General features: G+C 41.9%; 1 protein-coding gene across 2 annotated transcripts; it reads right to left on the minus strand.

The window, feature by feature from the left end:
• Positions 1–781: 781 nt before the first annotated feature.
• On the minus strand, positions 782–22,443 carry LOC142194720 (mitochondrial glutamate carrier 1-like). Of its 2 annotated transcripts, XM_075264033.1 has the most exons (11): positions 22,363–22,443; positions 17,706–17,750; positions 12,935–13,032; positions 11,455–11,580; positions 11,317–11,372; positions 8,927–9,017; positions 7,772–7,890; positions 6,687–6,891; positions 5,533–5,687; positions 5,295–5,370; positions 782–2,781 (listed from the first exon to the last, which is right to left on the minus strand). In XM_075264033.1, exons 3-11 carry the CDS (start codon positions 12,952–12,954, stop codon positions 2,619–2,621), a joined length of 1,011 nt encoding a protein of 336 aa, XP_075120134.1. In that variant the 5' UTR covers positions 12,955–13,032; positions 17,706–17,750; positions 22,363–22,443; the 3' UTR covers positions 782–2,618. The 2 variants fall into 2 exon arrangements, with proteins under 2 accessions (XP_075120134.1, XP_075120135.1); XM_075264034.1 differs by lacking the exons at positions 12,935–13,032; positions 17,706–17,750; positions 22,363–22,443 and adding an exon at positions 10,718–10,789 and having other exon boundaries at positions 11,455–11,514.
• Positions 22,444–23,908: the final 1,465 nt, after the last annotated feature.

Raw genomic sequence — 23,908 nt, forward strand, 5'->3', positions numbered from 1 at the left:
GGAACTGAATACTGAAAACCTGTAGGGCAAACTTCATGTATTTGAACTCTGCATGCTCAGAAGATGGAGACAAGGATCTGGCCCACTGTGTACGTGGTGTCAGTTCAAAGTACAACAGAATGGAGCACTGAATGGGGATGAATGACATGCACGCTGAAGCTGAAAAATTCAGTCTGGGTGGTATACAGTGACCCAGTATGTGGTCAAAGGAATTTATAGATATATTAAATTGCAAGTATATTGGAAAGTGGCTTTTAAGAAGCAATTGGTGGTCCCTGAAAAACCCCTTTAAGTAATGTAATGCTCTACATAAGCACCTCCTGTTCTTACAGAAATGCAAACAATGTTCATGAACATAGTTTTGTTGTGCTAAACATACCTTGAAAAAGAAATGAATTCATATTAGTGCAATGTTGCTACTGTCATATCAAATGGCACTGCTGTGGTCTGCATCCCAAAAAGGTATTTTGACCCATAGACTGCTGGTCTAACACAAACTCATAACATTACAGATTGTTGTGATGCTTCTAGTTTTGCTCACTGGACCTAAAATTGGTAAGGAAGTTGCAGCCATAAAACAGATACTCAAACACGGCCGCATTGCAGTCACTTGAATTTGTTACGGTAGTAAATAAGGCCTTAGGGTGGCATTTTTGTAGGACCATATACCCAGTGTAAACACACCCATAGTAAGAGAGGAGTCACATTTGCATTTGGGAACCAAATATTTAGCACCTAAAATGGGATTGAAATGAAGTTCTAAGAAAGTCCCCAAGGAAGGTTTTGTATATTTTTTTTTTTTTTTTAACATGGAGATTTTATTGTACTTTTGGCACCCAATATATAGCTGTTTAATGCAGACAGCATTTAAACTGGATGCACATTACAAATACATGTCATCATATGCAAATAGACCCAACAAAAAAAAAACAAAAAAAAAACCATATATATATATAAAAAATATTACATAAAAAAGGAGCATTGAAGTTAAGGAGTATTCATAAATACAAAACAAGGAAACACTATCATTTTCTGCTTGAGATTGAGAGCTTATCACTTCAATTTTATGGGATTTGGAAAAAGAACTGGTCTGGCTGGTTATTCCCATATGTGAACGTAGCCGAGATACAAGAACAGATGAACCTTACAGCTCAAGACTTGCAAAACCCTACAATATTTTTTCTATGTTCAATTCATTTGCTTCCATAGAAAAAAGTTAATAGGCTGTTTAAAGTATGGTGAAAAGAGCCGACGGCTAAAGCCATGGGGCTTCTTATAGGGAAACTGTTATATGGGTTCTCTCCTCAGAGCTCCCGACACCCTTAGTAAAGGGTAAAGCTTTGTCTGGGCAGACACTTCTCATGCAATAGAGAAAATGCAGTATTATATTGCAGCCATTACGATGGATTGAACGCATCCATGATGCTTAAACAGGGCATATGGCCTGGAGGTATTTTCTTTGTAAAACTGAAGTTTTTTTTCTTTTTTTCAGTTATTGTACAATTGTTCTCCAATTACACTAGGAATTGCTCATAGAGATACACTAGTGTAAAATTGCAATACATTTTCTTAAATTTACAAACAGTGAAAATATTTGCTTTTCCCAGAGTTGTCCATGATTTGTTTTTAAAACCCATCATTAGGATTGACTGTAAATATCTGAGCAGAAGAGGGTCCATAGGCTGGCCATAACAAGCAATGGCTGCTCGGGGTCCATCTAGTCTGTGTACCACACAGTACAAGGAACCGGAAGCACATAGCTTTGTGCCCTGAAAGGACAAACTCCCAAATAGCTGATCCATTCAGCTGGCTAGCCGTCAGTCCCCATTGATCAGAAATATATGGCCTAACCTAGTAATGGGCTATTAAAGAAAAGAGAAAAAAAAACAAAAAAAAAAAACAAACAAAAAGGACATCCCTTTAATAACCAGGAAGATTCCCAACACAGAAATATATACAAAGTATATACAATGCTAACCTTAATATTTTCCTGTAGCTGCACAGAAGAATATTCAAGTGTTGACATTAGAAATGTGTACTAAATATTATACAGAGTGGCGTTGGCCCCATTATCTCATTCATTTCCACGGACTTGATATCAATCTTTTACAAAAAAATAATAGTTTATAAGTTTTGGGAAAATGACTTGAATTTCAAGTACAATCATCCAGACCTATAACATTCAAAACACACTACACATACAGTTCTCAGCAATGGCCAAGCAAACTGTATGTGGAAGTTATCAGATCGTGACCCTTTAGCAAAACCCTCAGAAACCCTCTTATTTCTTCTTTTAACATACAAGAGTGACCCTCTGATATAAAAACAGGGAATGCATAGTAAACTGACAACTCCCCAAGTACCTATATACCCCTGACATGTCTCTACAGCAAACAAATGCTGCTTCACATTCGTAAAATATAGACAATGGAGGGCAAAAGTGCTATAAAAGCAGAAAGGAAGGGCTAATATCTATAATTTAGTTAGGTCCTGATGGTTCCTTTTGCTTCCCTTCCCCCCCCCCCAAAAAAAAAAGTTCAATACTATTTTCCAAGGTGATGATAAAAACACAATCTATGAGTGGTCAGTTTTCTTCAAGTCCTGTGGAATGCTTGAAGTTATTGGGATGTGAAGCTTCTGAACTGGGCAAACTCCACAACTGCTTCGCCCACACCAAGGAAGTAGACCACCTGAGCTATACCAAAAAGGGGTGCGATAACCAAGGCTCGACAGCCTGATCCCTTCAGAAAGGCAGATGGGCCCTCTTTCATCCAGATTTTCCTAAAATTGAGAAGAAAAAAAAAATAAAAAATACAAGATTAAAAGGATTTATGGCCAGTCTTCTCTGTAGCTGTCTAAAATCTGTTTTTAGCAAAACTGTATGGCAACGAGGATGGCAGGTTTCACGACTCATGAAATTGTAAAGGACTTTTTATAGAGTTCACATATTCACACATCCAAAAGCATCCCCAGCCAGTGCAGGAGATAAAGCTCTCACAATACAAGTACAACTACATGGCATATAAAAGTATATATTTAGGACACACGTTCAGTGTATATGTAAAATATGATCTAAACAGAGCATGAGATTAGTAAATATAACTTGAATAAAGAGTAAAGCAAATGATCACACAGACCTATCAATGGGTGCATATGTGATCTGATCATGACAAACATTTGTCATTCACTATTCTTTCCAAAGGTAAGTGTTGTGGACCGGGGGAGTTAGTGGCTTCCATACAGGTGCTCATCCCCAACACTCACAAGGGTCAGTTTTTATAGTAAACCAATTTTGCCATCAGTAAGTTTTAGGTCCTTGCAAGGCAATAGTGATATATATATATATATATATATATATATATATATATATATATATATATATATATATATATATATATATACATACATACATACATACATACATATACACACACACACCGTATTTTCCGGACTATAAGGCGCACATAATATACTTCGATTTCCTCAGAAATCGAAAGTGCGCCTTATATAAGGCTTGAAGCGGCGGCACGCGAGGAGTTAAGCGGCGGCCGCCGGCAAAGTCTCCATGCCGCTTCCATACATTGCAATGGGAGCACGCTATTCAAATAGTATTCGTTCATCTCTAACTATTTGAATAGCGCGCTCTCATTGTAATGTATGGAAGCGGCATGCAGACTTTGCCGGCAGCCGCTACTTAAAGGGATTCTACTAGAGATGAGTGAGTACTGTTCGGATCAGCCGATCCGAACAGTACTCGCTCAACTCTAGATTCTACCATTAAAAGAACTTCTTACCCCTGACCACGTCGGAATAGCCTTAAAAAGGCTATTCGTCTCTTACCTTTTCTATAGCCAGCGCCGCCTTCTCCCTGAGCTGTGTTCGCGCCTTCCGTGTCCCCGTCTGTGTTGTCTTCTTTGGGCCTCATGGATGACGCATGTGCAGTCGGCTCTGGCTGCGAGAGCCTGTTAGAGCCGACTGCGCATGCGTCATCCATGAGGCCCAAAGAAGAAGACAGAGACGGAGCTGCGGAAGAAGGCGGCGCTGGCTATGGTAAAAAGGTAGGAGACGAATAGCCTTTTAAGGCTATTCCGACGTGATCAAGAAGGAAGAAGTTCTTTTAATGGTAGAATCCCATTAACTCCTCACGTGCCGAACGCTTCCATTCATTTCAATGGAAGCGTGCCATTGAAATGAATAGAAGCGACTGGTACGCGGGGGGTTAAGCGGCCACCGGCAAAGTCTGCCGGCCGCCGCTTTCAATCACATATAAGGCGCACCGGACAGCGCTGCGCCTTATAGTCCGGTGCGCCTTATAGTCCGCAAAATACGGTATATGTGTATTAAAATAAAATTGTAAACATAGGAGTGGAAATCCACAAATCTACACACATTTTATATTACATAGCTTTTATTAAAAAAAAATAATTTATTATGATAGCATATAGAAAGATTAGATGATAGTTCAGGGGGGCAGAAAGAGTGATTGGATATCGAGGCATCATTAAAAAACAAAAAAAAAAAAACAAACAAACATTTAAAGAGGTTGTCCCACTCCAGGACCCTATCTATACTGCTTTATCAAAACTGCTTTGTTTGGCTATTATCTGAGATTATTCACTTCACTGATTACACTGCGTTTCCATAACCAAGGACCTGGGGATGATCTTATCTCTCTGCCCAGGACAAGTGATGTAGCTTCCTGCTCTCAGGAGGGAGGGGGAGCTGAGTGCTCGGGAGCAGCATGTATTTCTGAACTGTTTATCTCCCTCTTCCAGTTATCAGTCGGCTAATTGAATTTTGCTGCTAAGGGCTGAGACAGGGAGTCTGTTACCTCTGTATATAAACACAGACTTAAAAGTGAGTTTATCGCAAGCTGACTCTTGTTCCTGTAGCATGTAAATTTGGGATTCTCATCACCTAACAAATCCAGCTCTGCTACATCAGCTTCATATTGTGCATCTTCCAGTGATACTGTGCCAATTTATTTAAAACCATCCCTCATTACTGACTGCAAACATGTACTGCTATGAAGAGAGCTAGCAGAGCTGGCTTTGTCTGGGAGACAGCAAGTGAAACCCTGCCCACCAAATTCAACGAGAAAACCAGGAAGTTAACAGAGTGCACAGCACTCTGTTAGTTGGTGAACAGGCAAGTTGGGAATACCCCTTTAAGACATTTATGAAAGTCAGTGAAAAAAAAAATCCCCTAAAAAGGTGTTCATAGTCTTCTATAAGCTTGAAATGTATTTCCTATCAGTGGGGATACAGTACAGTACTCACAAACCGCTTCCTTACCTGGCACAATCTATAATTCCACTATAGGCCTCTTCATTGGCTCCTTTATGCAATGATTGAAGACGAGTCTTTATCACTAGAAAGGGAAATTGCACAGTTAAGATCTAACCTTACACCTAAAGAAAAGCACAGCAAGTCAGATATAATTTGTTCGTTAGTTAACACACACTGCACGTCTTGAAGGTCCACTATGGTTAAAAATAGATAAAGTCCACCCAACGTGTGAAATACACCTTACCATCACAAGGATTGACAGCCACAGCTGCTGTGGAGCCAGCAATACAGCCTGCGAAGAAGGAGTGATGAAATGGAGCCTTCCCGTCTGGAGATGACATTCCCAGTTTATTAAGGTGGGAGAACAATGGGAAATAGATCACTGAAAATGGAACATCCCTATAAGAAAACAGGAGTAAAACCTCGGATTAGCAGTGCTTATAACTCTTAGGCAGTCACCAATGGTTTAAAGGCCACTGTATTTATTTCAATTCAGAAATAAATTTCTGTGCATAAAACAAATGGATTTGTGATCTCGGCAAAATATACACGGTATATGTTAACTAGCAGGTAAAGTGACATTTATCTAGTAGAGACCACTCAGCAAAGTAATTGTTTCTGGTGACTACATAGTCACCGCGATCATGAAATGAGGAGAAACATGGGTATCAGGACCACCCCCCTCTAGTAACTCTGGGGGGACCTCTAGTGACCACACCTCAAATGCAAGATGAAATGCAGCTCAAATATCATCAATCCATTGGGGGTTGTCTTTCTATAGCTTTCAAGGTGTTCTTATTAGAGACTATCTCTGTCAGAGCTGATATAGGAAGACAGTCATCTCCATCTTCAGGTCCCCAAGAAATCTGCTGAATTTGCTTGGTGAAGCTGTGGACGGTGAGACATTACCCCCTACAGCAGCCACTGCAAAGGAAATGTGGAACGCAGCCAATCAGATGAAAGTAATATCAGGAAAGTGAAGTATGCCAGGGCAGCAGCTGATATAGAAGGCATCTGTTTGGGCTCATAGATGGAGGGGTGGGGAAGAGTCCACACGGACTACAGCTTTTCTTCATTGGAGAACCTGTTAATAGTTAAGCCCACCCAATCCTCCCCCTGAATAGAGTATGTACCATGTGTAAAACATGAGATCACTGTAAACGTATATGAGTAAAGCTATTCCTACCAGTATTCTTTTCCAAACCTCTTCAACCCCCCCCCTCCATGTAGAATGCTGACACAGGGATCTCTCCGCCTGCCTGCCTTCAGACCCCTACTGGCAACCAAACAGCTGGGGTGTGTAAAGTAAAAAGTTGAGCTTGGGTCTTTTCTTTCAAGCCCCTAATCTCTGTTAAAACTAACGAATTCTAAAAAGGATTTTGATCAATAAATCCATACCTCAACAAAGTCGCTCCCAATCCTTTATACAGTCCTTTTACACCCTCAGTCCTTAGAAGTTCAGTTGCAATCTGCTTAGCCGACAGCTTCTGTGTCACCATTGCCGGCCCAACATTATAAGCCCTTGAAAGTACAGGAATGGTATTCAGATGCTTTGCACTCTGAGAAAGGCTCTGGATCCCAGTAGCAGCTTTCTGACAAGATGCTGAAAAAATCAAAGTCATGCCAAATTAGTACAAAGGGTTTCACTGTACAGATCAAAGCAAAAAAGACAAAAAATAAAAAATAAAAAATGCAAAGACAACACTGTTATCTTGATGTTTAACCAGTTGCATTAAAATTCGAAACACAAGTTTTCTGAGATGTAAGATACGTTGGAGCTGTGATTCTGTTGGCGGATCCGTATATCTTATTCTCTGGACATTACGTGGGCTTCTGCCCCCTATTGAGCCATTCTGAGCAGAAGTCCAGCAATAGATTTCTGACGACAAGGGGAAGTCTCTATCTCAGCTTTGCTCCCAAAGTTCTGGGGAAGAAGACTGCTCCTTCATATGCTGACAGCAGCGAAATGTGTTATTGCTTTATTTTGTATGGCGGAGGCCTTTCCCCATGAATTAGATCTTCTCTATATGACAAAATATATACGCTCTATGGAATATCTTCCAGCTACTAGCTATGGAAGCACTGCTAACTTCTTGGTGGCCTGGACTACCTGGGACCAATACACTAACGGACTGATCCACCCCTTTTCCTAATCCATCTATTTTGGTTTTCATATCACTGCTAACCCTTCCCCCATACCTGCCCTTCCTCTTCGGAATGTCTTTTTATATAATGTTACTGAAAAATCCATTTAAATCCATTGCAAAGCAATTTATCACCTTCCCTGTGCAGTGCAGGTCCTGATCGGGAGGAAGGTGACAGAGAGACTCTCTCTTTGGTGTTCTTTGAGTATGTCCCCCATACTGCCCCATCAGACTCTGCATAAGATCATAACTAAAGCATCCAAAGTAGTTTTCTTAGCTTTTTATTTTTTTTATTTATTTCAAGTAAGTTCCTGTAAATGTGGTAGGAAGTATACATACCCAGTCTTCCTGCATCTTGCAACTGAATCTTCAGCATTTCCATAGGAGTGGTTATAATAACCTGACAGGTCCCAGCACCACATCCTGCTAACATTTCTTTGACCAGTGTAAGCTTCTTGCTAAAAAAAACAAAACAAAAAACAAAACAAAACACACAACATAAATAACATTTCTAATTTACTGTATCGAAAGGACACATCTACCAATGAGCTATTTTATCAGTGTCGTACAGTATCGTATAAAGTATTCACTGTGATGCTATTTTTAGCCTTAGAAAGACAGGTCCAAAGACCTTTAACAGATGGACACAGCGTCCAATTTCCCAGAGTGGAAAAAATCCTAAAGGTAGCTGTCAGTACATACTTTTACAATGTAGGTAATGGTCTGTTTGGTTTTAAGCAAACGAGGGAGAGGAAAAAAAACACGAACATAACAAAAACCAAAACACATTAACGCCCTACACTGCAGGAAGACTGGATTTTTAGGAGAAAAACTGGTGTGATTTATAATCACAGCATAGTAAATGAGAGTTTGATGTCATCCCCACATAGCAGGGGGGAAAGCACTCCATGATAAAAGAAAATGGCCATCATCTGGTAACAAGCATGATATTCTATCAAAACACAAACACTGAAAACAGATCAAATTCTGTAACTACTTACATCTCAATGATTATCATTACCAGCCCACCTAGTACAACAGTTTAGCCAGGTCCCCACTGTGTAATATTTTCAGCAGCAATGAATTTTGTCACCTTTGTAAGATCCTATCAATGATGCTGAATTTATGTAAAGAGAAGTATTTGCCTATCATGAGGGGGCATGAACAGAGTCAAATCTGTGTGACCAATTCTCCATTCACAGCAGCTGTATCACCAGGAATGGTCCCAGAGGATCAGACATTTACGGCACATCCCATGATGACATGATAAGACTCCTATAAGCATGCTATAAAAGAGAGAGCACTTCTGCAGTACCATTATTAAAGGAAATCTGTCACCAAAATTCAGCGGAGGAACAGATTCAAAAGGGTGATCTATCTATCCGAGTTGCTGGGATGGTATGTGCGTTCTGTTGGCAGACTCCTTTTGATCAGGTTTTAGAGTACCTTGGTTGGGAATTAGTCTATTAGTCTATTAGTTTCTAATTGACTTACCCATCTTGGGACAAGTGGTGTCTGAAAAAGTCATTGGCAGCCAATTTGATCGCCTTTTCTGGAGTTACTAGAGTCAAATTCACCGCAGCGCCTATAAAGAAAGCAGCCGTGTTACAAAGAGTAATGTTGAGCACTTGTAACTTTTTTTTTTTAAAATAATATTTATAGCATTAACAGATGCTACATTTAAAAAAAAAACAGAATCTTTGATACACTATGTATCTGGCTTGTCAAATAACATGTAATAGTGTGTGTGTTTCATGTCTCAAGCCATCTTCACGTGATAACATTACTAATGTATGTGCAGTGTAAAGTTGGCAAGTATAACTTATAGATTATTTCTGCATGTGCTTCAATTTATATAAGTGTTTCCACAGCTAATGATCTCAATTGTGCTACAGCGAAAGCAACATCTGAGGGGGGGGGGGATCTTAAAGTCTACCCTCACAGTGAGTGGTGTTCTAAGAGATCATGTGGTGTTCTCCAACTAGGCTATCATGTGAGTGGTTAACAGTCATTATTTCAGTAAGGTACTCTGGTACAAAACAATGGATGATAGAGGAAGAAAAAGCAAAGACAAGAAATAGACTGCATTAGTGAGAATCCAAGAAACAGGAGAGAATACAACAGAGAAAGAAAAAGGGACCGTGCACAGCTACTTATTTAAAAGAACTTCTGTCAAGACAGTTCATGAATTTTCCAGTAGGGGACAGTAGAATTCAAATCCAACAGCTAGGGCAGGGGTAGGCAACCTTCAGCACTCCAGCTGTTGTAAAACTACAGCTCCCAGTATACATACACGCTCTGTTATTGGAACTCCCATGGAAGTGAATAGAGCATGTCAGGAGTTGTAGTTTCACAGCAGCTGGAGTGCCAAAGGTTGCTGACCCCTGACCTAGACCATAACTCTCTGTAGTCTAAAAAGGAACTATTATGAATTTGGTGTGGGGGAGGGGAGTCGTGGCAAATGGGGAGTGCATTCACTGCGGCAGTCACTCAGTATACAAATAGAGAAGAGACAGTGATGGTCGTCAGAATGCAGGAGAGAATGCAGAATGCATTTTTATTTTCCAGCCCTCTCCTACTGCCTGCGTTTAGTTTTAAGATCCTGGGCAACCCCTTTAACACATTCCAGACATCTGCCATACATGTACGTCAGATGTCAGAACGTCAAGAGTCTGCCACTTCCCCCAAGTTACATTACAGTGAGCATTATAGAGAAAAACAAGAAGGTTTTGTTATCCATGTAACTTTTGTAAGTTTGAAGAAAACCCCACCCTGTGAGAACGGCTCTTGCTGCAGAAGTAGGATGGGTGATGGGAAAACCAACCCACTACAGAGTGCTGCAGGTAAAGAGGGTAGGGGGCTGAGAGCAAGATACGTGCTCTAGGGACCTGAAGGACCCTACCTATATAATAGATGAAAAGTGTCACCGATAACAACAGGGAATCTTGTGCCCCCTGCTGGAATTTTATGACAAGCATGCATCTGCTTTTTTTAAAGCCTATGGGACTGACAAAGATTGTACAGAGCCATCAAAGGCAAGTCCACTAGATATGCACCTGAATTACTCTAAGAATTGACTCCTGATCGCTAACATTCAATGAACTGTCTTGGAGAAGCATGGAAGAAAGTTAATACACACATAGGAAAAGCAAAAAAGCCAAGGCGGCCTAACTGATACAAAAAAGGGGGGAAAAAAATCCTTCACAATAATATATATATAAAAAGTAAAGCAAAAAAAATATATATATATATATATATATAAACAAAAGGTATTTTCCTAATTACAATTGGAGTACATTTAATGATCCATCGTGGCTTCGCCACATCGGCTAGCCCTCAAAATCCATGGCGATAGGTCTGCAATATGAAAAACACAGATGCAACAAACAACATTCTACATATAACAGTCTGGCATGTTAAATCTGCACTACTGAAATTCCTATGGACTCAAAAGTATTAGCATCCTACAAAGGTAAACATTGCATATATAGTATAGAAATTGCTAAGCTATTATTTTGTAATTGTGGTCAAATCTGCTACAACAACAAGTATACTATAATAATAAAATATCTAAAAATATAATTTAGCCACAAATGAGCAGGAATGTTTAAGTAGACAACACATTTATGTACATTTTAATATCAGGCAGCATACAGTAACAGACATGATGCACCAGTAAATATATCACTGTGTAACAAGCTTATGGTCACATATCATGTATGGCTATGAAGACTAAAATAGCTCCTTACACCAAATTATCCAATATCATAGTCAATCATTTCAACATAGCTTGATATACAATATACGTACTAGCAAGGTCAGTACATAACCTATTCACTATACTTTACTAGCTCCTTTAGGAGTCCATGAGATTAAAGACATACCTCTATACATTCCAAAGTATCCTTCCGATCGTATAGTCTTTCCCAAACAGTCCCATCTGAAATACACACAAGAGGGTTTACAAACATTCCCATGGTATACAGATTACACCTTTTGCTTACACCTTAGATTTTACTCACATGCTTTTGTATATTTGTTGACCGTTCCTCTGGTTTTGGAGCCTTGTCTTGGTCAAGTCAATTGGAAAAACGCAAGTCACACCAATAATTCCGGCAATGCCACCATTTATAAGCTTAGCGGGCAAACTAAAGGAAGAAATGTTCATACATAAGCTTATCAGCAAACAGTGTAACAACCAGACTTTTTACTATATTAACAACCACAGGTCTGTAAACACCTTAAGCTAGGTTCACACTATCGTTCAGGTTTCTGTTTGGGTCCGCTTGGGGAACCAAAAAAGGAATTGGCGGAGAGGAGTCCTGCTTGCAGGATTTGTCGCTTTTCATGTTTTAAGCAGTGGGGGGGGGGACGGAGTTCCCAAACGCTAGTGCAACCACAGCCTTATTGTGTTATATTTGCTGAAGGCATTTTACAATACACAATCTATATATAATAGAGCAGCACAGCAAATGCAGACGTCCAAAGAATCCAGGAACGAGCTATGGTAGATGGGGATAACCAGCACCAGAAATGTATACAGCCAGTTCTGTCAATGTATACAATAGAATTCAACCTGTTGCATCTAAATTGTCCATTTTACATTAGGGGAGGGTCTGTCTGCCCTGATAGACACACAGTTAAAGGACCAGATCTGTATGGACAGCTCAAGTCTAGCCAAGAAATAACACTATTAATAGAATATGAATGCCTGCTTCAGTCTATACTTTTTCTGCTCTAAATTTTATTAACATTTTTTAAGTTTTTGACAAAGCTGACTCATTTAATTCTGTAAATGGTCTCAGTTCTGAGATCCATGGACTTTACTGTAAACTGGCACTGTATGTGGATGGAGCACAGACCAGAGTCTTCATAGGATTCACAAGACAGTGTCACCCAAGAAGGTGCCAGATTTTTCTGCCTGATCAGTGTGCAGGGAGAGGGACTCTTAGCAATATGGTTATCTATGTTCCTAGGAGTCCCTGATTATAGTGCAGAATACTATGTCAATGGATGGCAGGGACTCCTAGCAGCATAAATAAGTGTATTGATAGCCACTTCTGTCCCCGCACAGTCTTCAGGCCGATACATCCAGAGCACACATGGACAGAGATTCATGGGTCAAACATGGCCATGCCAATCTAGGTTAATAGATAAAAAGAAGGAATGCGTCACCAAAATGACACTACAATAGAAGATTACACCTCTGTAGTGGATAGCCATAGAGATTCATTGTTGCATCGACTGCTACAATAGATAATGTCACAGCTTATAAACTGCCCTTCTCAGTACAGAACATATCGAGAAAACTCTCCCATAGACCTCAATGAGTCAACTTCAGACTATTGCTGCCTAGGGCCATCACTATGCTATAAAACATATCACTAAATGCTGTTATAAGAGCATTTACTTTACATTACATACTGATTTATGAAAAAAATAAAAGTACACTTTCAGATTAAATAAAAGATAACAGATAAAACCAAGTGATAAAGAAATTACCTAATCTGCTTATCAGCCATTTTCAAGTATTTTCTTGTGGAAAGCGAGTTTGGTCACAGGAGTACAGGCTCTCTACGGTGCGGAAGCCCAACTGCGCTCTACAAAGAGATGGTACAGATTAAAATACTTCAGCTGTCCATCTATAAATACACCATTGGCATCCACTCATGTAGAAAGATCAATGAACCCAATGACTCACTTACAGCTCACTGCACAGACCACTCATCCGCATGTGAATAAAGCAACTTGCATCACCCAGCTTAACAGATAAAGGGGTCACATGCTCTCTATTAAAGTACGTGGAAAACACAAACGTGCTAGAGTTGGCGTTTACCATGAACAATGACAGAAAGGGATTGCTGGTTTGGTCACAGATTCAGAAAAAAATATTAACCCTGTAATACCACCCACTGTCTACTGAAGAAACATGGCAGAGGTCCCAAGTCTGTAGCAACTTCTTTTGGCAACACTGCCCTAAAGCTCCTGCAATCTGACAGCTGGTAACCCCAAATAGATGACAGAAGCATTGTGTAACCTATCTAACCTCTTCTGTCTTCTCTTCCCCATCCTATTTAGTGCTCAATGAACACTATGTAGCAGACAGAGGTGGCAGCAATGCCCATAAACAGACAAATGTTTTGCCTCGCCCCCTGAAATTGATTATGTGAATGGACATCCGCCATCTCTCACCAAGCATGAGGTGTTTAGGGGAAAAAAAAAAAAAAAAAAGTTTGGGTATGTTGGACTTCACCACAACTTGCCTCTCCCTTTGGCTGGTCTTACAGGACCGTAATGCAAGTCCGCAAATGGTCCGCAATTGAGGGTTTTCAACTGCGGACACATTATATTCAATGTGGCCTCTTACACCACCGGATATTTTATCCGTGGTGTGGCCGCAACCATGGTCCGCAATTTATAGGCCATGTCCATAATGGCCGTGAATTGCGGCATTGCACGGACTTGCCCGTAGAACTCAATGGGCGAGTGCGGCAGGACATGGACAACTGCGGAGCCCATGTTGACGATCAGCAACTTGCGGACCGTACATTCAATACGGTCGTGCAAGACCAGCCTTTATTGGCACAGCTATTGGGAAGTTTTTTCCCGATACTGACTAAAAGCAGGTGACCATCAACCACCGTCCTGCTGCCTGACCGTCACCTCTCCTCCCCCCTCTCCACTTGGCTTACTCATAAGTGATACATTGCTAAAATGCGAACTTGTGAGATGATTTATGTTGTCATACTAAGCAGGATAGGACAGAGGTTCCCAATGACTAAGCCACAGACTAGTACAGGGTGCCCCCCGTGTGATGTACCCCCCCCCCCCCACTTATATTTTATTAAAGGGAGCTCTCTCCATATCACTCCTAACTGAGTGAGAGCCCCCTTCCTACCCACACTTTTATTAAGGGAGCTGTCCATACCACCAATAAATTATGCATAATATGGAGATAATATGCACTAATGTATTTTCTTATAAGCCACCCAATCACCCCAATCCTGCCCCGCCACTGAAAACGCCAACCCCACTGGGCCACGGGAAAATTGGCTTGCATGAAAGTGGGCCTTGCTACAACAAAAGGTAGGGGATTTAGAATATATTGTTTTGCATGGCTTGAAGAAGGATTTCTGGGGAAAAAAAAAAACTCCCAAAAAAACCAAAAGTAAATCTTAACAGGATTCTTAGGGTCAGTGCACACGGAGTTTATTGTCGCAGATTTTGATTCTGAATCCACCTCAAAATCAGCATCCAAAAAAAGCCTCCCAATAGAGCTCGAGAGCTGCCGAAACGCCGGAGCAGGTGGGTCATCAACACCAACAACCCGCTCATTATATGATGTTCCAGCAAGGTGCTGAGATGCCAGAACAATCACTGGCACAGTGCAAAATCAAGTTCAGTGGCAGGCCAGCTTGAGAGCTGCCGAAACACTGGAGCATGCGGATCATCGGCACCATCAACACGCTTATTATATGGCGTCCTAGTGAGCTGCTGAGATGCTGGAACAATTACAGGCACGGTGTGAGGAACAAGTTCAGCAGCAGGACAGCTTGAGAGCTGCCGAAATGCCGGAGCAGGCAAACCATCGACAGCAGCAATTTGCTGAATATAGGCGGATCAACAACGCCAACAACCCGCAGACGAAGTAGCGGGCAGAGGCTAGATGAAGATAAAGTGTGCATGCAGTAATTTTCCTTTCCTTGCAAATGTAAACAAACATGATGGAAGATGGTGTCCTTCATATTGTTTACATTAATATCAATGGGAACAGAATCAGCCCGTGTCTGTTCTCTGCAACAGTTTGTTAATATCCGTTGCTGTCATCTTATGATGTAAGACAGCAACGGACATTAGCAACAGCAGTGTGAATCCAGCCTAATTCTCTCACATTATAAATGGATAAAATACAAGAGACAAGTGTATCACTAATGTGCATGTCTTAGTTAAGTCACAGAACAGTTTGCGTGTCCTATCCTAATACCATATCAATGAATGGAATTTCTATCAAATCCACTATGAATAGGAAGCAGTGAAAAGTGCATGCAAGCCCAAATGAAGCTTAAGCGTCACAAAAACACCATGAAACAATGGGGAACTATAATCCGTTTAAAGTAATACCATTCATTGGACCAGAAAGTTAGAATTATACATGGGCTCTTCTAGCAAATGTTTTATTTCCGACAGTTAACTATAATTCAGTTATTCAGCCATCTATAAATGACCAGGACAGAAAACTCTGATACTTATTCTGCAAAAGCAGATCACACCAACAAGATATTAACAGGTTAAAAAGAAGAACATGAGCAAATGGGTTGTAAAAGACAGTCCTGCAATTGCATGTTTACCTGTGACCGCCCGTGTGTATCTTCTGCCTGTCCGCAGCAAAACAGTTTTGTTTTTTAACCAGACACAAAGTCCTGCATGTCAGACTTTGTGTCCAGTTAAAAAAAACAAACTGGTTTCGCCGCTGTCATGCAGAAGACACACACAGGCAGTCACTTTGCAAACCCACTCAAGTGAACGGGTTTGAAAACTGACTGCCAGGTTTCCGTCCCCTGTCCAGTTTCTCGGAGCAGAAGATGGAAAACCGCCGGATTGGCTAAAGCAGAGACCTAGCGCAGGTGTGAACCCTTAGCGTCCTACTTGCTCTTGCATGAAAAGTCTCCCCACTAATTCAGCCAATTCATCTGGGCCTAATTAGTGGCAAAAAAAACAAACAAACATGATTGCCCATGGAGAGTCAGGGCAGAAAGTGAAGAGGAATCCAAGGCAGATATCCTATTCAAGGTCTTCTTCATTTCCCCACGTCTGAAGGGCTTTTTTGGCCCCTTATCAAATATCCACAGGATAGGTCATTAGCATGTGACTCTGATGAACTGCAGTGACACTCCTATTACTTGAATACCTGATACCCAGAGGCTTCTAGAACGGCAGATATACGTGGGAATCAGGTGTCAGACCGTGACATATCATGAAAATTATATTTGAGGCTGGAAATCCCCTTTAGGCTGGGGTCCAACGTTGAGAAGATGCAGACATGCAACAACAAAAAATGCTGCATTTTACAGTACCTGCAAATTGGACACTGCACACATTGCAGAAAAATAAAATAAAATTCAGCAGCAGAAAGGCACACATTTTTGAAAATCGTAACATGTCAATTATATCTACAGAAGCACTGGCATTTTTTGGATATAGGTATAATAGGGGAAGAAAGTCCACTGAGAAAAATTCTGCTGACTTTCTGTGAAAAACACTTTCATGAGTTTCCACCGCGATCTTTTCCGCAGTGTTTTGTTTTGCAGCAATTTGCTTCATGGGGCCTTAGCCTCCCTCAAATGCCCTAGGAGCATTAGTGCCATAACAATCCATGACTGTGTAGGGAAAAAAAAAAAAATGACCGCTACTTGCTACTTTTGCAACTACTAGCTGTAGTTACAGAGCGCCAAATTCATTGCTGCCCACGGTCTCTTGCTTTACATATCATTGGAGTCCTTTGAAGGGAATGAGATGAAGGCACATGTTAAAGCAAGGAGGATGCTCCTTTAGGGCAGGATTAGGCAACCTTCAGCACTCCAGCTGTTGCAAAACTACAACTCCCAGCATGCATACATGCTCTGCTGTTCTTGGAACTCCCATGGAAGTGAATGGAGCACGTTGGGAGTTGTAGTTTCACAGCAGCTGGAGAGCGGAAGGTTCCCTACCCCTGCTCTAGAGCAATGCTATGCTAGATATGCGCGTGGTAGAAGACACATTCTGCAGAATTCTGTCAGTTGAGTTGCGTGCTCTATTCAGAATTTAGTCTATTCATTCATGGTTTAACTTCTTGGAAAAGTTACATCATTCTGTGACTGACCCATTGGCAAAAGGAGTGCCGCGCGCACACACACCAGAATGACTCAGCATCTGCTATGTCATGCTTCAGTCAGCCAATCATGAAGCTGCGTTACACGCTTCTCCAGCAGATACAGAATGGCTTCTTATACTTAGACACAAAGATCTGAAATAACTTAGCAGATCTGAGAGCAAAAAATTCTTACAGAATATAGCGCTCTCATTTAGTATGCCTAAAACAAGTAAGAATATGGAAAACTAAGAAACCTTTGGACTAATGTATACAACAAATTGTCAAGACTAATGTCAAACATATAAAGATGAAGAGTATTAATAAATTAAACTGTGCATAAAAAAAAAAAAAAAAAAAAAAAAAAAAATCACACCTGAGTGATCCTACAAATCCTACTTAAATAGATATAGTAATATTTCTTACCAAAAGATGTTTAGAGGTCAGGTTTCAAGATCCTTCAACACGGGCCTAAAACATAAAATATAAGTCATTGATATTTTTGAAGATACACACACTATATTATGTATATAAACAACAGAGTTCGCTGGAAATCAAGGAATTGCCGACTCTGCAGTTTCTTAACATTATTACAACAAATTAAACAAAACCATATGCTCAGAATACGCCAATCTAAAAGCAGCACCAATGTGTGCCAATACTACCTGCCAACGTGGTTTTCGGCATTGCAGACACACCATGTACACTATGTGGGATTTTACCCTTACAAGCATAGGGACCCATCAGTATAATATAAGTACCAGTTCCATTATATTCGAGAATGAAAAGAATACAAGAGATGACGACATAGCAGATTTCTTCTGCTCTTAATTTACATAGCATGAATTCTGTTAGAAATGGGATTTTTCACTACACCACCTTTCTGCTGTGAATCTATTTGGAACAGGACTAACTTGCATATTATTACTTTTTCCCCCAACTGCAACCCCCTCCCCCCAAAAAAAAAAAAAATTATGGTATACCTTCAATTATAAGACATTTCAGAAATGAATAGGACTGGTGAATAAAATATATTACAAAGTTTCTTACATTAAAGAAACATTCTTTGCGGATACGATTAAGAGTAAATCTACAGGGGAATAAGAGGATTTAAGTAACTCAACAAGGCACATTCATTGCTGTTGCTATATCCTTGTGGGGTTATATCAAGAAAAAGTTTTGGGTGTATACAGAGGATCCTGTGGACGTAAACAACTCATGGATGAAAGGAGTCCAGTTTATGGAAGTGGGATAACAGTGTTTGGTGTAATGTTTCATGGCACACCCTGGCTCTCTGGACTATCAGCCACTTGATGAGGCTGCAGTGTTTGGGGAAGCGCTGCAGCCTCTTCACTACTTACCAAGAACAGCGTTGTACATTTATATATATATATATATATATCAGCTGAGCTTAATATCAACAGCTCAACCCATTCAATTAAATGAGACTTAAATGCGACTATATACACTCACCGGCCACTTTATTAGGTACACCTGTCCAACTACTCGTTAACACTTAATTTCTAATCAGCCAATCACATGGCGGCAACTCAGTGCATTTAGGCATGTAGACATGGTCAAGACAATCTCCTACAGTTCAAACCGAGCATCAGTATGGGGAAGAAAGGTGATTTGAGTGCCTTTGAATGTGGCATGGTTGTTGGTGCCAGAAGGGCTGGTCTGAGTATTTCAGAAACTGCTGATCTACTGGGATTTTCACGCACAACCATCTCTAGGGTTTACAGAGAATGGTCCGAAAAAGAAAAAACATCCAGTGAGCGGCAGTTCTGTGGGCGGAAATGCGTTGTTGATGCCAGAGGTCAGAGGAGAATGGCCAGACTGGTTCGAGCTGATAGAAAGGCAACAGTGACTCAAATAGCCACCCGTTACAACCAAGGTAGCCAGAAGAGCATCTCTGAACGCACAGTACGTCGAACTTTGAGGCAGATGGGCTACAGCAGCAGAAGACCACACCGGGTGCCACTCCTTTCAGCTAAGAACAGGAAACTGAGGCTACAATTTGCACAAGTTCATCGAAATTGGACAATTGAAGATTGGAAAAATGTTGCCTGGTCTGATGAGTCTCGATTTCTGCTGCGACATTCGGATGGTAGGGTCAGAATTTGGCGTCAACAACATGAAAGCATGGATCCATCCTGCCTTGTATCAACGGTTCAGGCTGGTGGTGGTGGTGTCATGGTGTGGGGAATATTTTCTTGGCACTCTTTGGGCCCCTTGGTACCAATTGAGCATCGTTGCAACGCCAAAGCCTACCTGAGTATTGTTGCTGACCATGTCCATCCCTTTATGACCACAATGTACCCAACATCTGATGGCTACTTTCAGCAGGATAATGCAATGCCATGTCATAAAGCTGGAATCATCTCAGACTGGTTTCTTGAACATGACAATGAGTTCACTGTACTCCAATGGCCTCCACAGTCACCAGATCTCAATCCAATAGAGCATCTTTGGGATGTGGTGGAACGGGAGATTCGCATCATGGATGTGCAGCCGACAAATCTGCGGCAACTGTGTGATGCCATCATGTCAATATGGACCAAAATCTCTGAGGAATGCTTCCAGCACCTTGTTGAATCTATGCCACGAAGAATTGAGGCAGTTCTGAAGGCAAAAGGGGGTCCAACCCGTTACTAGCATGGTGTACCTAATAAAGTGGCCGGTGAGTGTAATGTGACTGATGAACATGAAGTTACATGGCCTGTGAAGTATAAATGGCACTTAGGCAGTGCTGATGGTCCAAACAACTGATCCACAGGGTTCCAGGTAACAAATCCCGCCTGTTCTATCCTCTGGCTGGGTTACGCTGGGCTCACACCAACATTCGGCAGTCTGTTCTCAGGTTTCCGTCTTCTGCATGCAGAAGTTGGAAACCTGTCATGTCGAGTCCGGCCGTGAGCACCAGTGAGCGTTTTATGCTCTCCAAGCCGAAACCGTTTTTTTTAAAAAAAAAATCGGACAGAGTACTGCATGTCAGACTGTGTCCGGTTTAAAAAAAAAAAAAACGGATTCGCCGCGGAGAGCATAAAACGCTCACCGGCGGGACACCTTTCAAACCCCTTCAAATGAATGGGTTTGAAAGAGTCCTGCAGCTATCCGTCTCCTGCTCTGTTTTGTGCAGGAAACGGAAATCTGCAAAACGGAGACCAGGTGCAGATGTGAACGAGCCCTTAAACTGACGGCCATCATAGTGATCCATCCTCTGCACTTGTGTCATGAACCTGGCTAAGTGCTTATAGAGGCAGTGCCCATGCAGTAACTACATAAGTACTGCCGCGTTGTAGAATAGACTTCAATGGGACAGTGCGGCAGTACCTACCCTAGTCACCACACTGTACAATGAGTGAGCACCATGGCTGTGGTGAGCAGCACACTGTCAGCTTTCCCGATCTGTGCCCCGGGTAAAGCGCTATCAGTGCTAGTACTGTAGCTCTTTACAGTCAGAAGGGCGTTTCTGACACTGTCAGGAATGTCCTTCTGTACAAGCAGCTCCTTTAGCGCTTTACAGTGTGAGCGGGGAGGAACGCCCCCTCCCTCTGCTCACAGTGCTTGTCCATAGACGAGTATTATCAGGAGGGGGGGGGCGTTCCTCCCTGCTCACACTGTACAGCGCAATAGGCGCTGCTGTGAAGAAGGTTGTTCCTGACAGACTGTCAGGAACGCCCTTCTGACTGTGGAGAGCTAAAATACCAGCACCGATTGCTCTTTACCCGGGGCACAGATCGGGAAAGGCTATTCAGGCATATCTTTAACTCATCCTACTAATATTATAAATGTGAAAGTTTGGATGGTTGTGTGTTTGTTCCTCAATCACGCAAAAACAGTTGTACGGATTTGAATGAAATTTGCCACATAGACAGATTGTAATCTCAATTAACACATAGGCTACTTTTTATCCCGATAAATGACATGGCTTCACGACTGTTCTGAATTTAATTTTCACATACTATATTACACTGTTCTTATCGCAACTTCTGAGAAAGCCAGGGTTGTTATCTCTCTGTGTAAACACACTTAACCCTCAGTGTTCATGCATTTGCATATTATCTGATCTGCTCCAGGCACTGCTGACACACTGACATGGGCAAACACCTTTAATCCATATTGGCACTTTGTCAATTTTAAACATGCCTGGAAAAAGAGAATCTAATTTGTCGCAAACGAGAGCTATGAAGGTAGCCTACAGTCAGACTTCTCCTCAACTGGAGCTGAGGGAGATCATTAATGCCAACAACACGCTCATTATATAGCGTTCCAGCGAGCTACCGGAACAATCACAGGCACGGTGCGAAGAACAACTTCACTGCCAGGCCAACTTGAGAGCTGCTGTTGAACGCCGGAGTCGCCGGATCATCAACGCCAACAACACGCTTATTATATGGTGTCCCAGCGAGCTGCTGAGATGCCGCAACAATCACGGCCACAGCGCGAGGAACGAGTTCAGCGGCAGGCCAGCTTGAGAGTTTCCGAAATGCCTGAGATGCCCCAACAATCACGGTGCGAGGAACAAGTTCAGCAGCAGGACAGCTTAAGGAGCTGCCAAAACGCCGGAGGAGGCAAACCATCGACGGCAGCAATTTGCTGAATATAGGCGGATCATCCACTCCAACAACCCGCAGACGAAGTCACGGGCAGGAGCTAGTAACCCATAAATCTGCTGATAGAGCCCCTTTAATATATAGAGAAGCTGTAAACGCTGTGTAGAGAATACAATTGAGGGTGTATTGGGGCCTAAAATAAGCCACAGAAGTTTGAAACTGCTTTCACCAATATGACTGTGACCCTTCCCCAAGATTTATTCACCATGACGTCATTCTCAGGACAGCCAATCACTGGCCAGAACAGTCATGTGCTATAGACCCCATCCTTAGCTGCCTTAGTTATGTGCTGGGACATAGGACAGACCTAAATGGCTGCTAACGGGGAACAATAACTGCACACCACACTACATTTAATTAGGATGACTGTCCCTTTAAGACGTAACAGAGCTGTGAGAGAAGCCGCGCTGCCCCGCACTGGGCTCATGTGCCATGTAATATAATAGACTCGGAGCATTACTCACCCAGTGCTGTGCTATGACGGGTAACTCGTGTGTATGAGGCAGCGGTCAGGCGCACAATGTACCGGAGCTCCGCGCTGCTCAGTCACCTAAAGGAGAAAGAGAGACTCTAGAGAATTCCAGAACTCCATACCGCTGGGGGCGTGACTAAGAACCTGCAACCAATCCCCTGCTTCCTAACCTAACAGCTGCGGTGTCGGATCCAATCAACAAACCTGTAATACCGGTTAAAGCCACGCCCCTTAGTGTACGGAATTTAAATTGTGTCTCTCAATCTATGTCCGCAGGGCTGAGGGGCAGGGTAAGTATTCCGTCCGTACATGCACACATTGGTGGGGGAGGGGAGCGCGTCCGGTGCTGTATCCTAGTATGGATGTCATGTACACATACACATAAACCTGCCATGGAGCTTAGCCACTAATACTGCCTCGCTTTGTAACTCAGCGGAAAGAGTTAACATTTGCAAATAAAGTAATTTACATGCAGCCAGAAAATGAAAAGTTAGTCATGAGTTAGATTCTTCCCGTCATACATCAATGAATTAGCAAGTAGACATTACCTCCCCTGATATGGGGGCCTCAGCTGCTGTGTTTGACTCTTGCAGAATTTGTGTATCCACCATAGGCTGTACAAGAAACAAAACTCCCTGGCCCTTAAAACCTGGAGCCCATTAGTCAAAGCAAACACTGTATATTTGTATTGCAATCTGCTATTGTTTAGTATACAGTAGTTACAATGTAGAAAGTTAGTGTTGATTCATCATATGGAGCTTATATGTGTAAGTGAATGGAATAGAGAAGAGCATGTAGTAAGCACACATTGTATACTGGCGTCAGATTGTAGTTACCTCTGCTTGGATACAGAGGAAAGGAATAACAGTCGCTGACCGAAGTGTAAATGATAGGTTTATTCTTAGAACTTGCTGATAGTGACGTGCATGTGAAACTGATTCCTAGAACAGTGTATTAGGCCCCATTCTCATCTGCGTTCAGGGCTCCCAGAAGCGGACTCCCCGAATGGAAACCTATACGCATTAAAAAGCTTTTACCTAGACTATAATGAGGTCCATGTGGTTTCCGTTCGGTTTCCGTCTTATAATAATTAATTCAAGGTTCACAACTGCGTTGGGGATTTCCATTCTTTGGGTCCCCAAGCTGACCCAAAAAAGTGAAACCCAATCCACTTAAAGAGGACCTTAGAGCTCGCTTTCACAGGTCCTCTTTAAAAAGTGGTTACCTGCTGAAACCCATGGACTCCATCCTACTAATATTATAAACTAGGTTCTGCCCACAACTTCATCTGGTTCTGCAGCAGGCTTGTCCTTGTTAGTCGGGAGAGCTGGCAGCTTGCTGTTACGAGGGAGCTGACATTTTATCAGAGGAATGAATAGACCAGCGTTGATTGGCCAGTGTACAGCATTCGGCCAATCAACGCTGGTTCTGCCGGAGACTCGTCTGTGAGGAGGCGGAGTCTAAGATCAGACCACAGCAGTCTCCATTGTGGTCCAATCTTAGACTCTATCTCCTCGCAGACGAGCCTCCGGCAGAAC

The sequence above is a fragment of the Leptodactylus fuscus genome, chromosome 2 (assembly GCF_031893055.1).
Source record: "Leptodactylus fuscus isolate aLepFus1 chromosome 2, aLepFus1.hap2, whole genome shotgun sequence".
Lineage (NCBI taxonomy): Eukaryota > Metazoa > Chordata > Amphibia > Anura > Leptodactylidae > Leptodactylus > Leptodactylus fuscus.

Coding starts and splice junctions, on each gene's coding strand:
- LOC142194720 (XM_075264033.1), bottom strand. CDS start 12,954: ATGGCTGATAAGCAGATTAG. Junction 5,688..6,686: donor TTGGGAGCGACTTTGTTGAG/GTATGGATTTAT, acceptor GTTTTCTTATAG/GGATGTTCCATTTTCAGTGA. Junction 5,371..5,532: donor GGCTGTCAATCCTTGTGATG/GTAAGGTGTATT, acceptor TTCCCTTTCTAG/TGATAAAGACTCGTCTTCAA.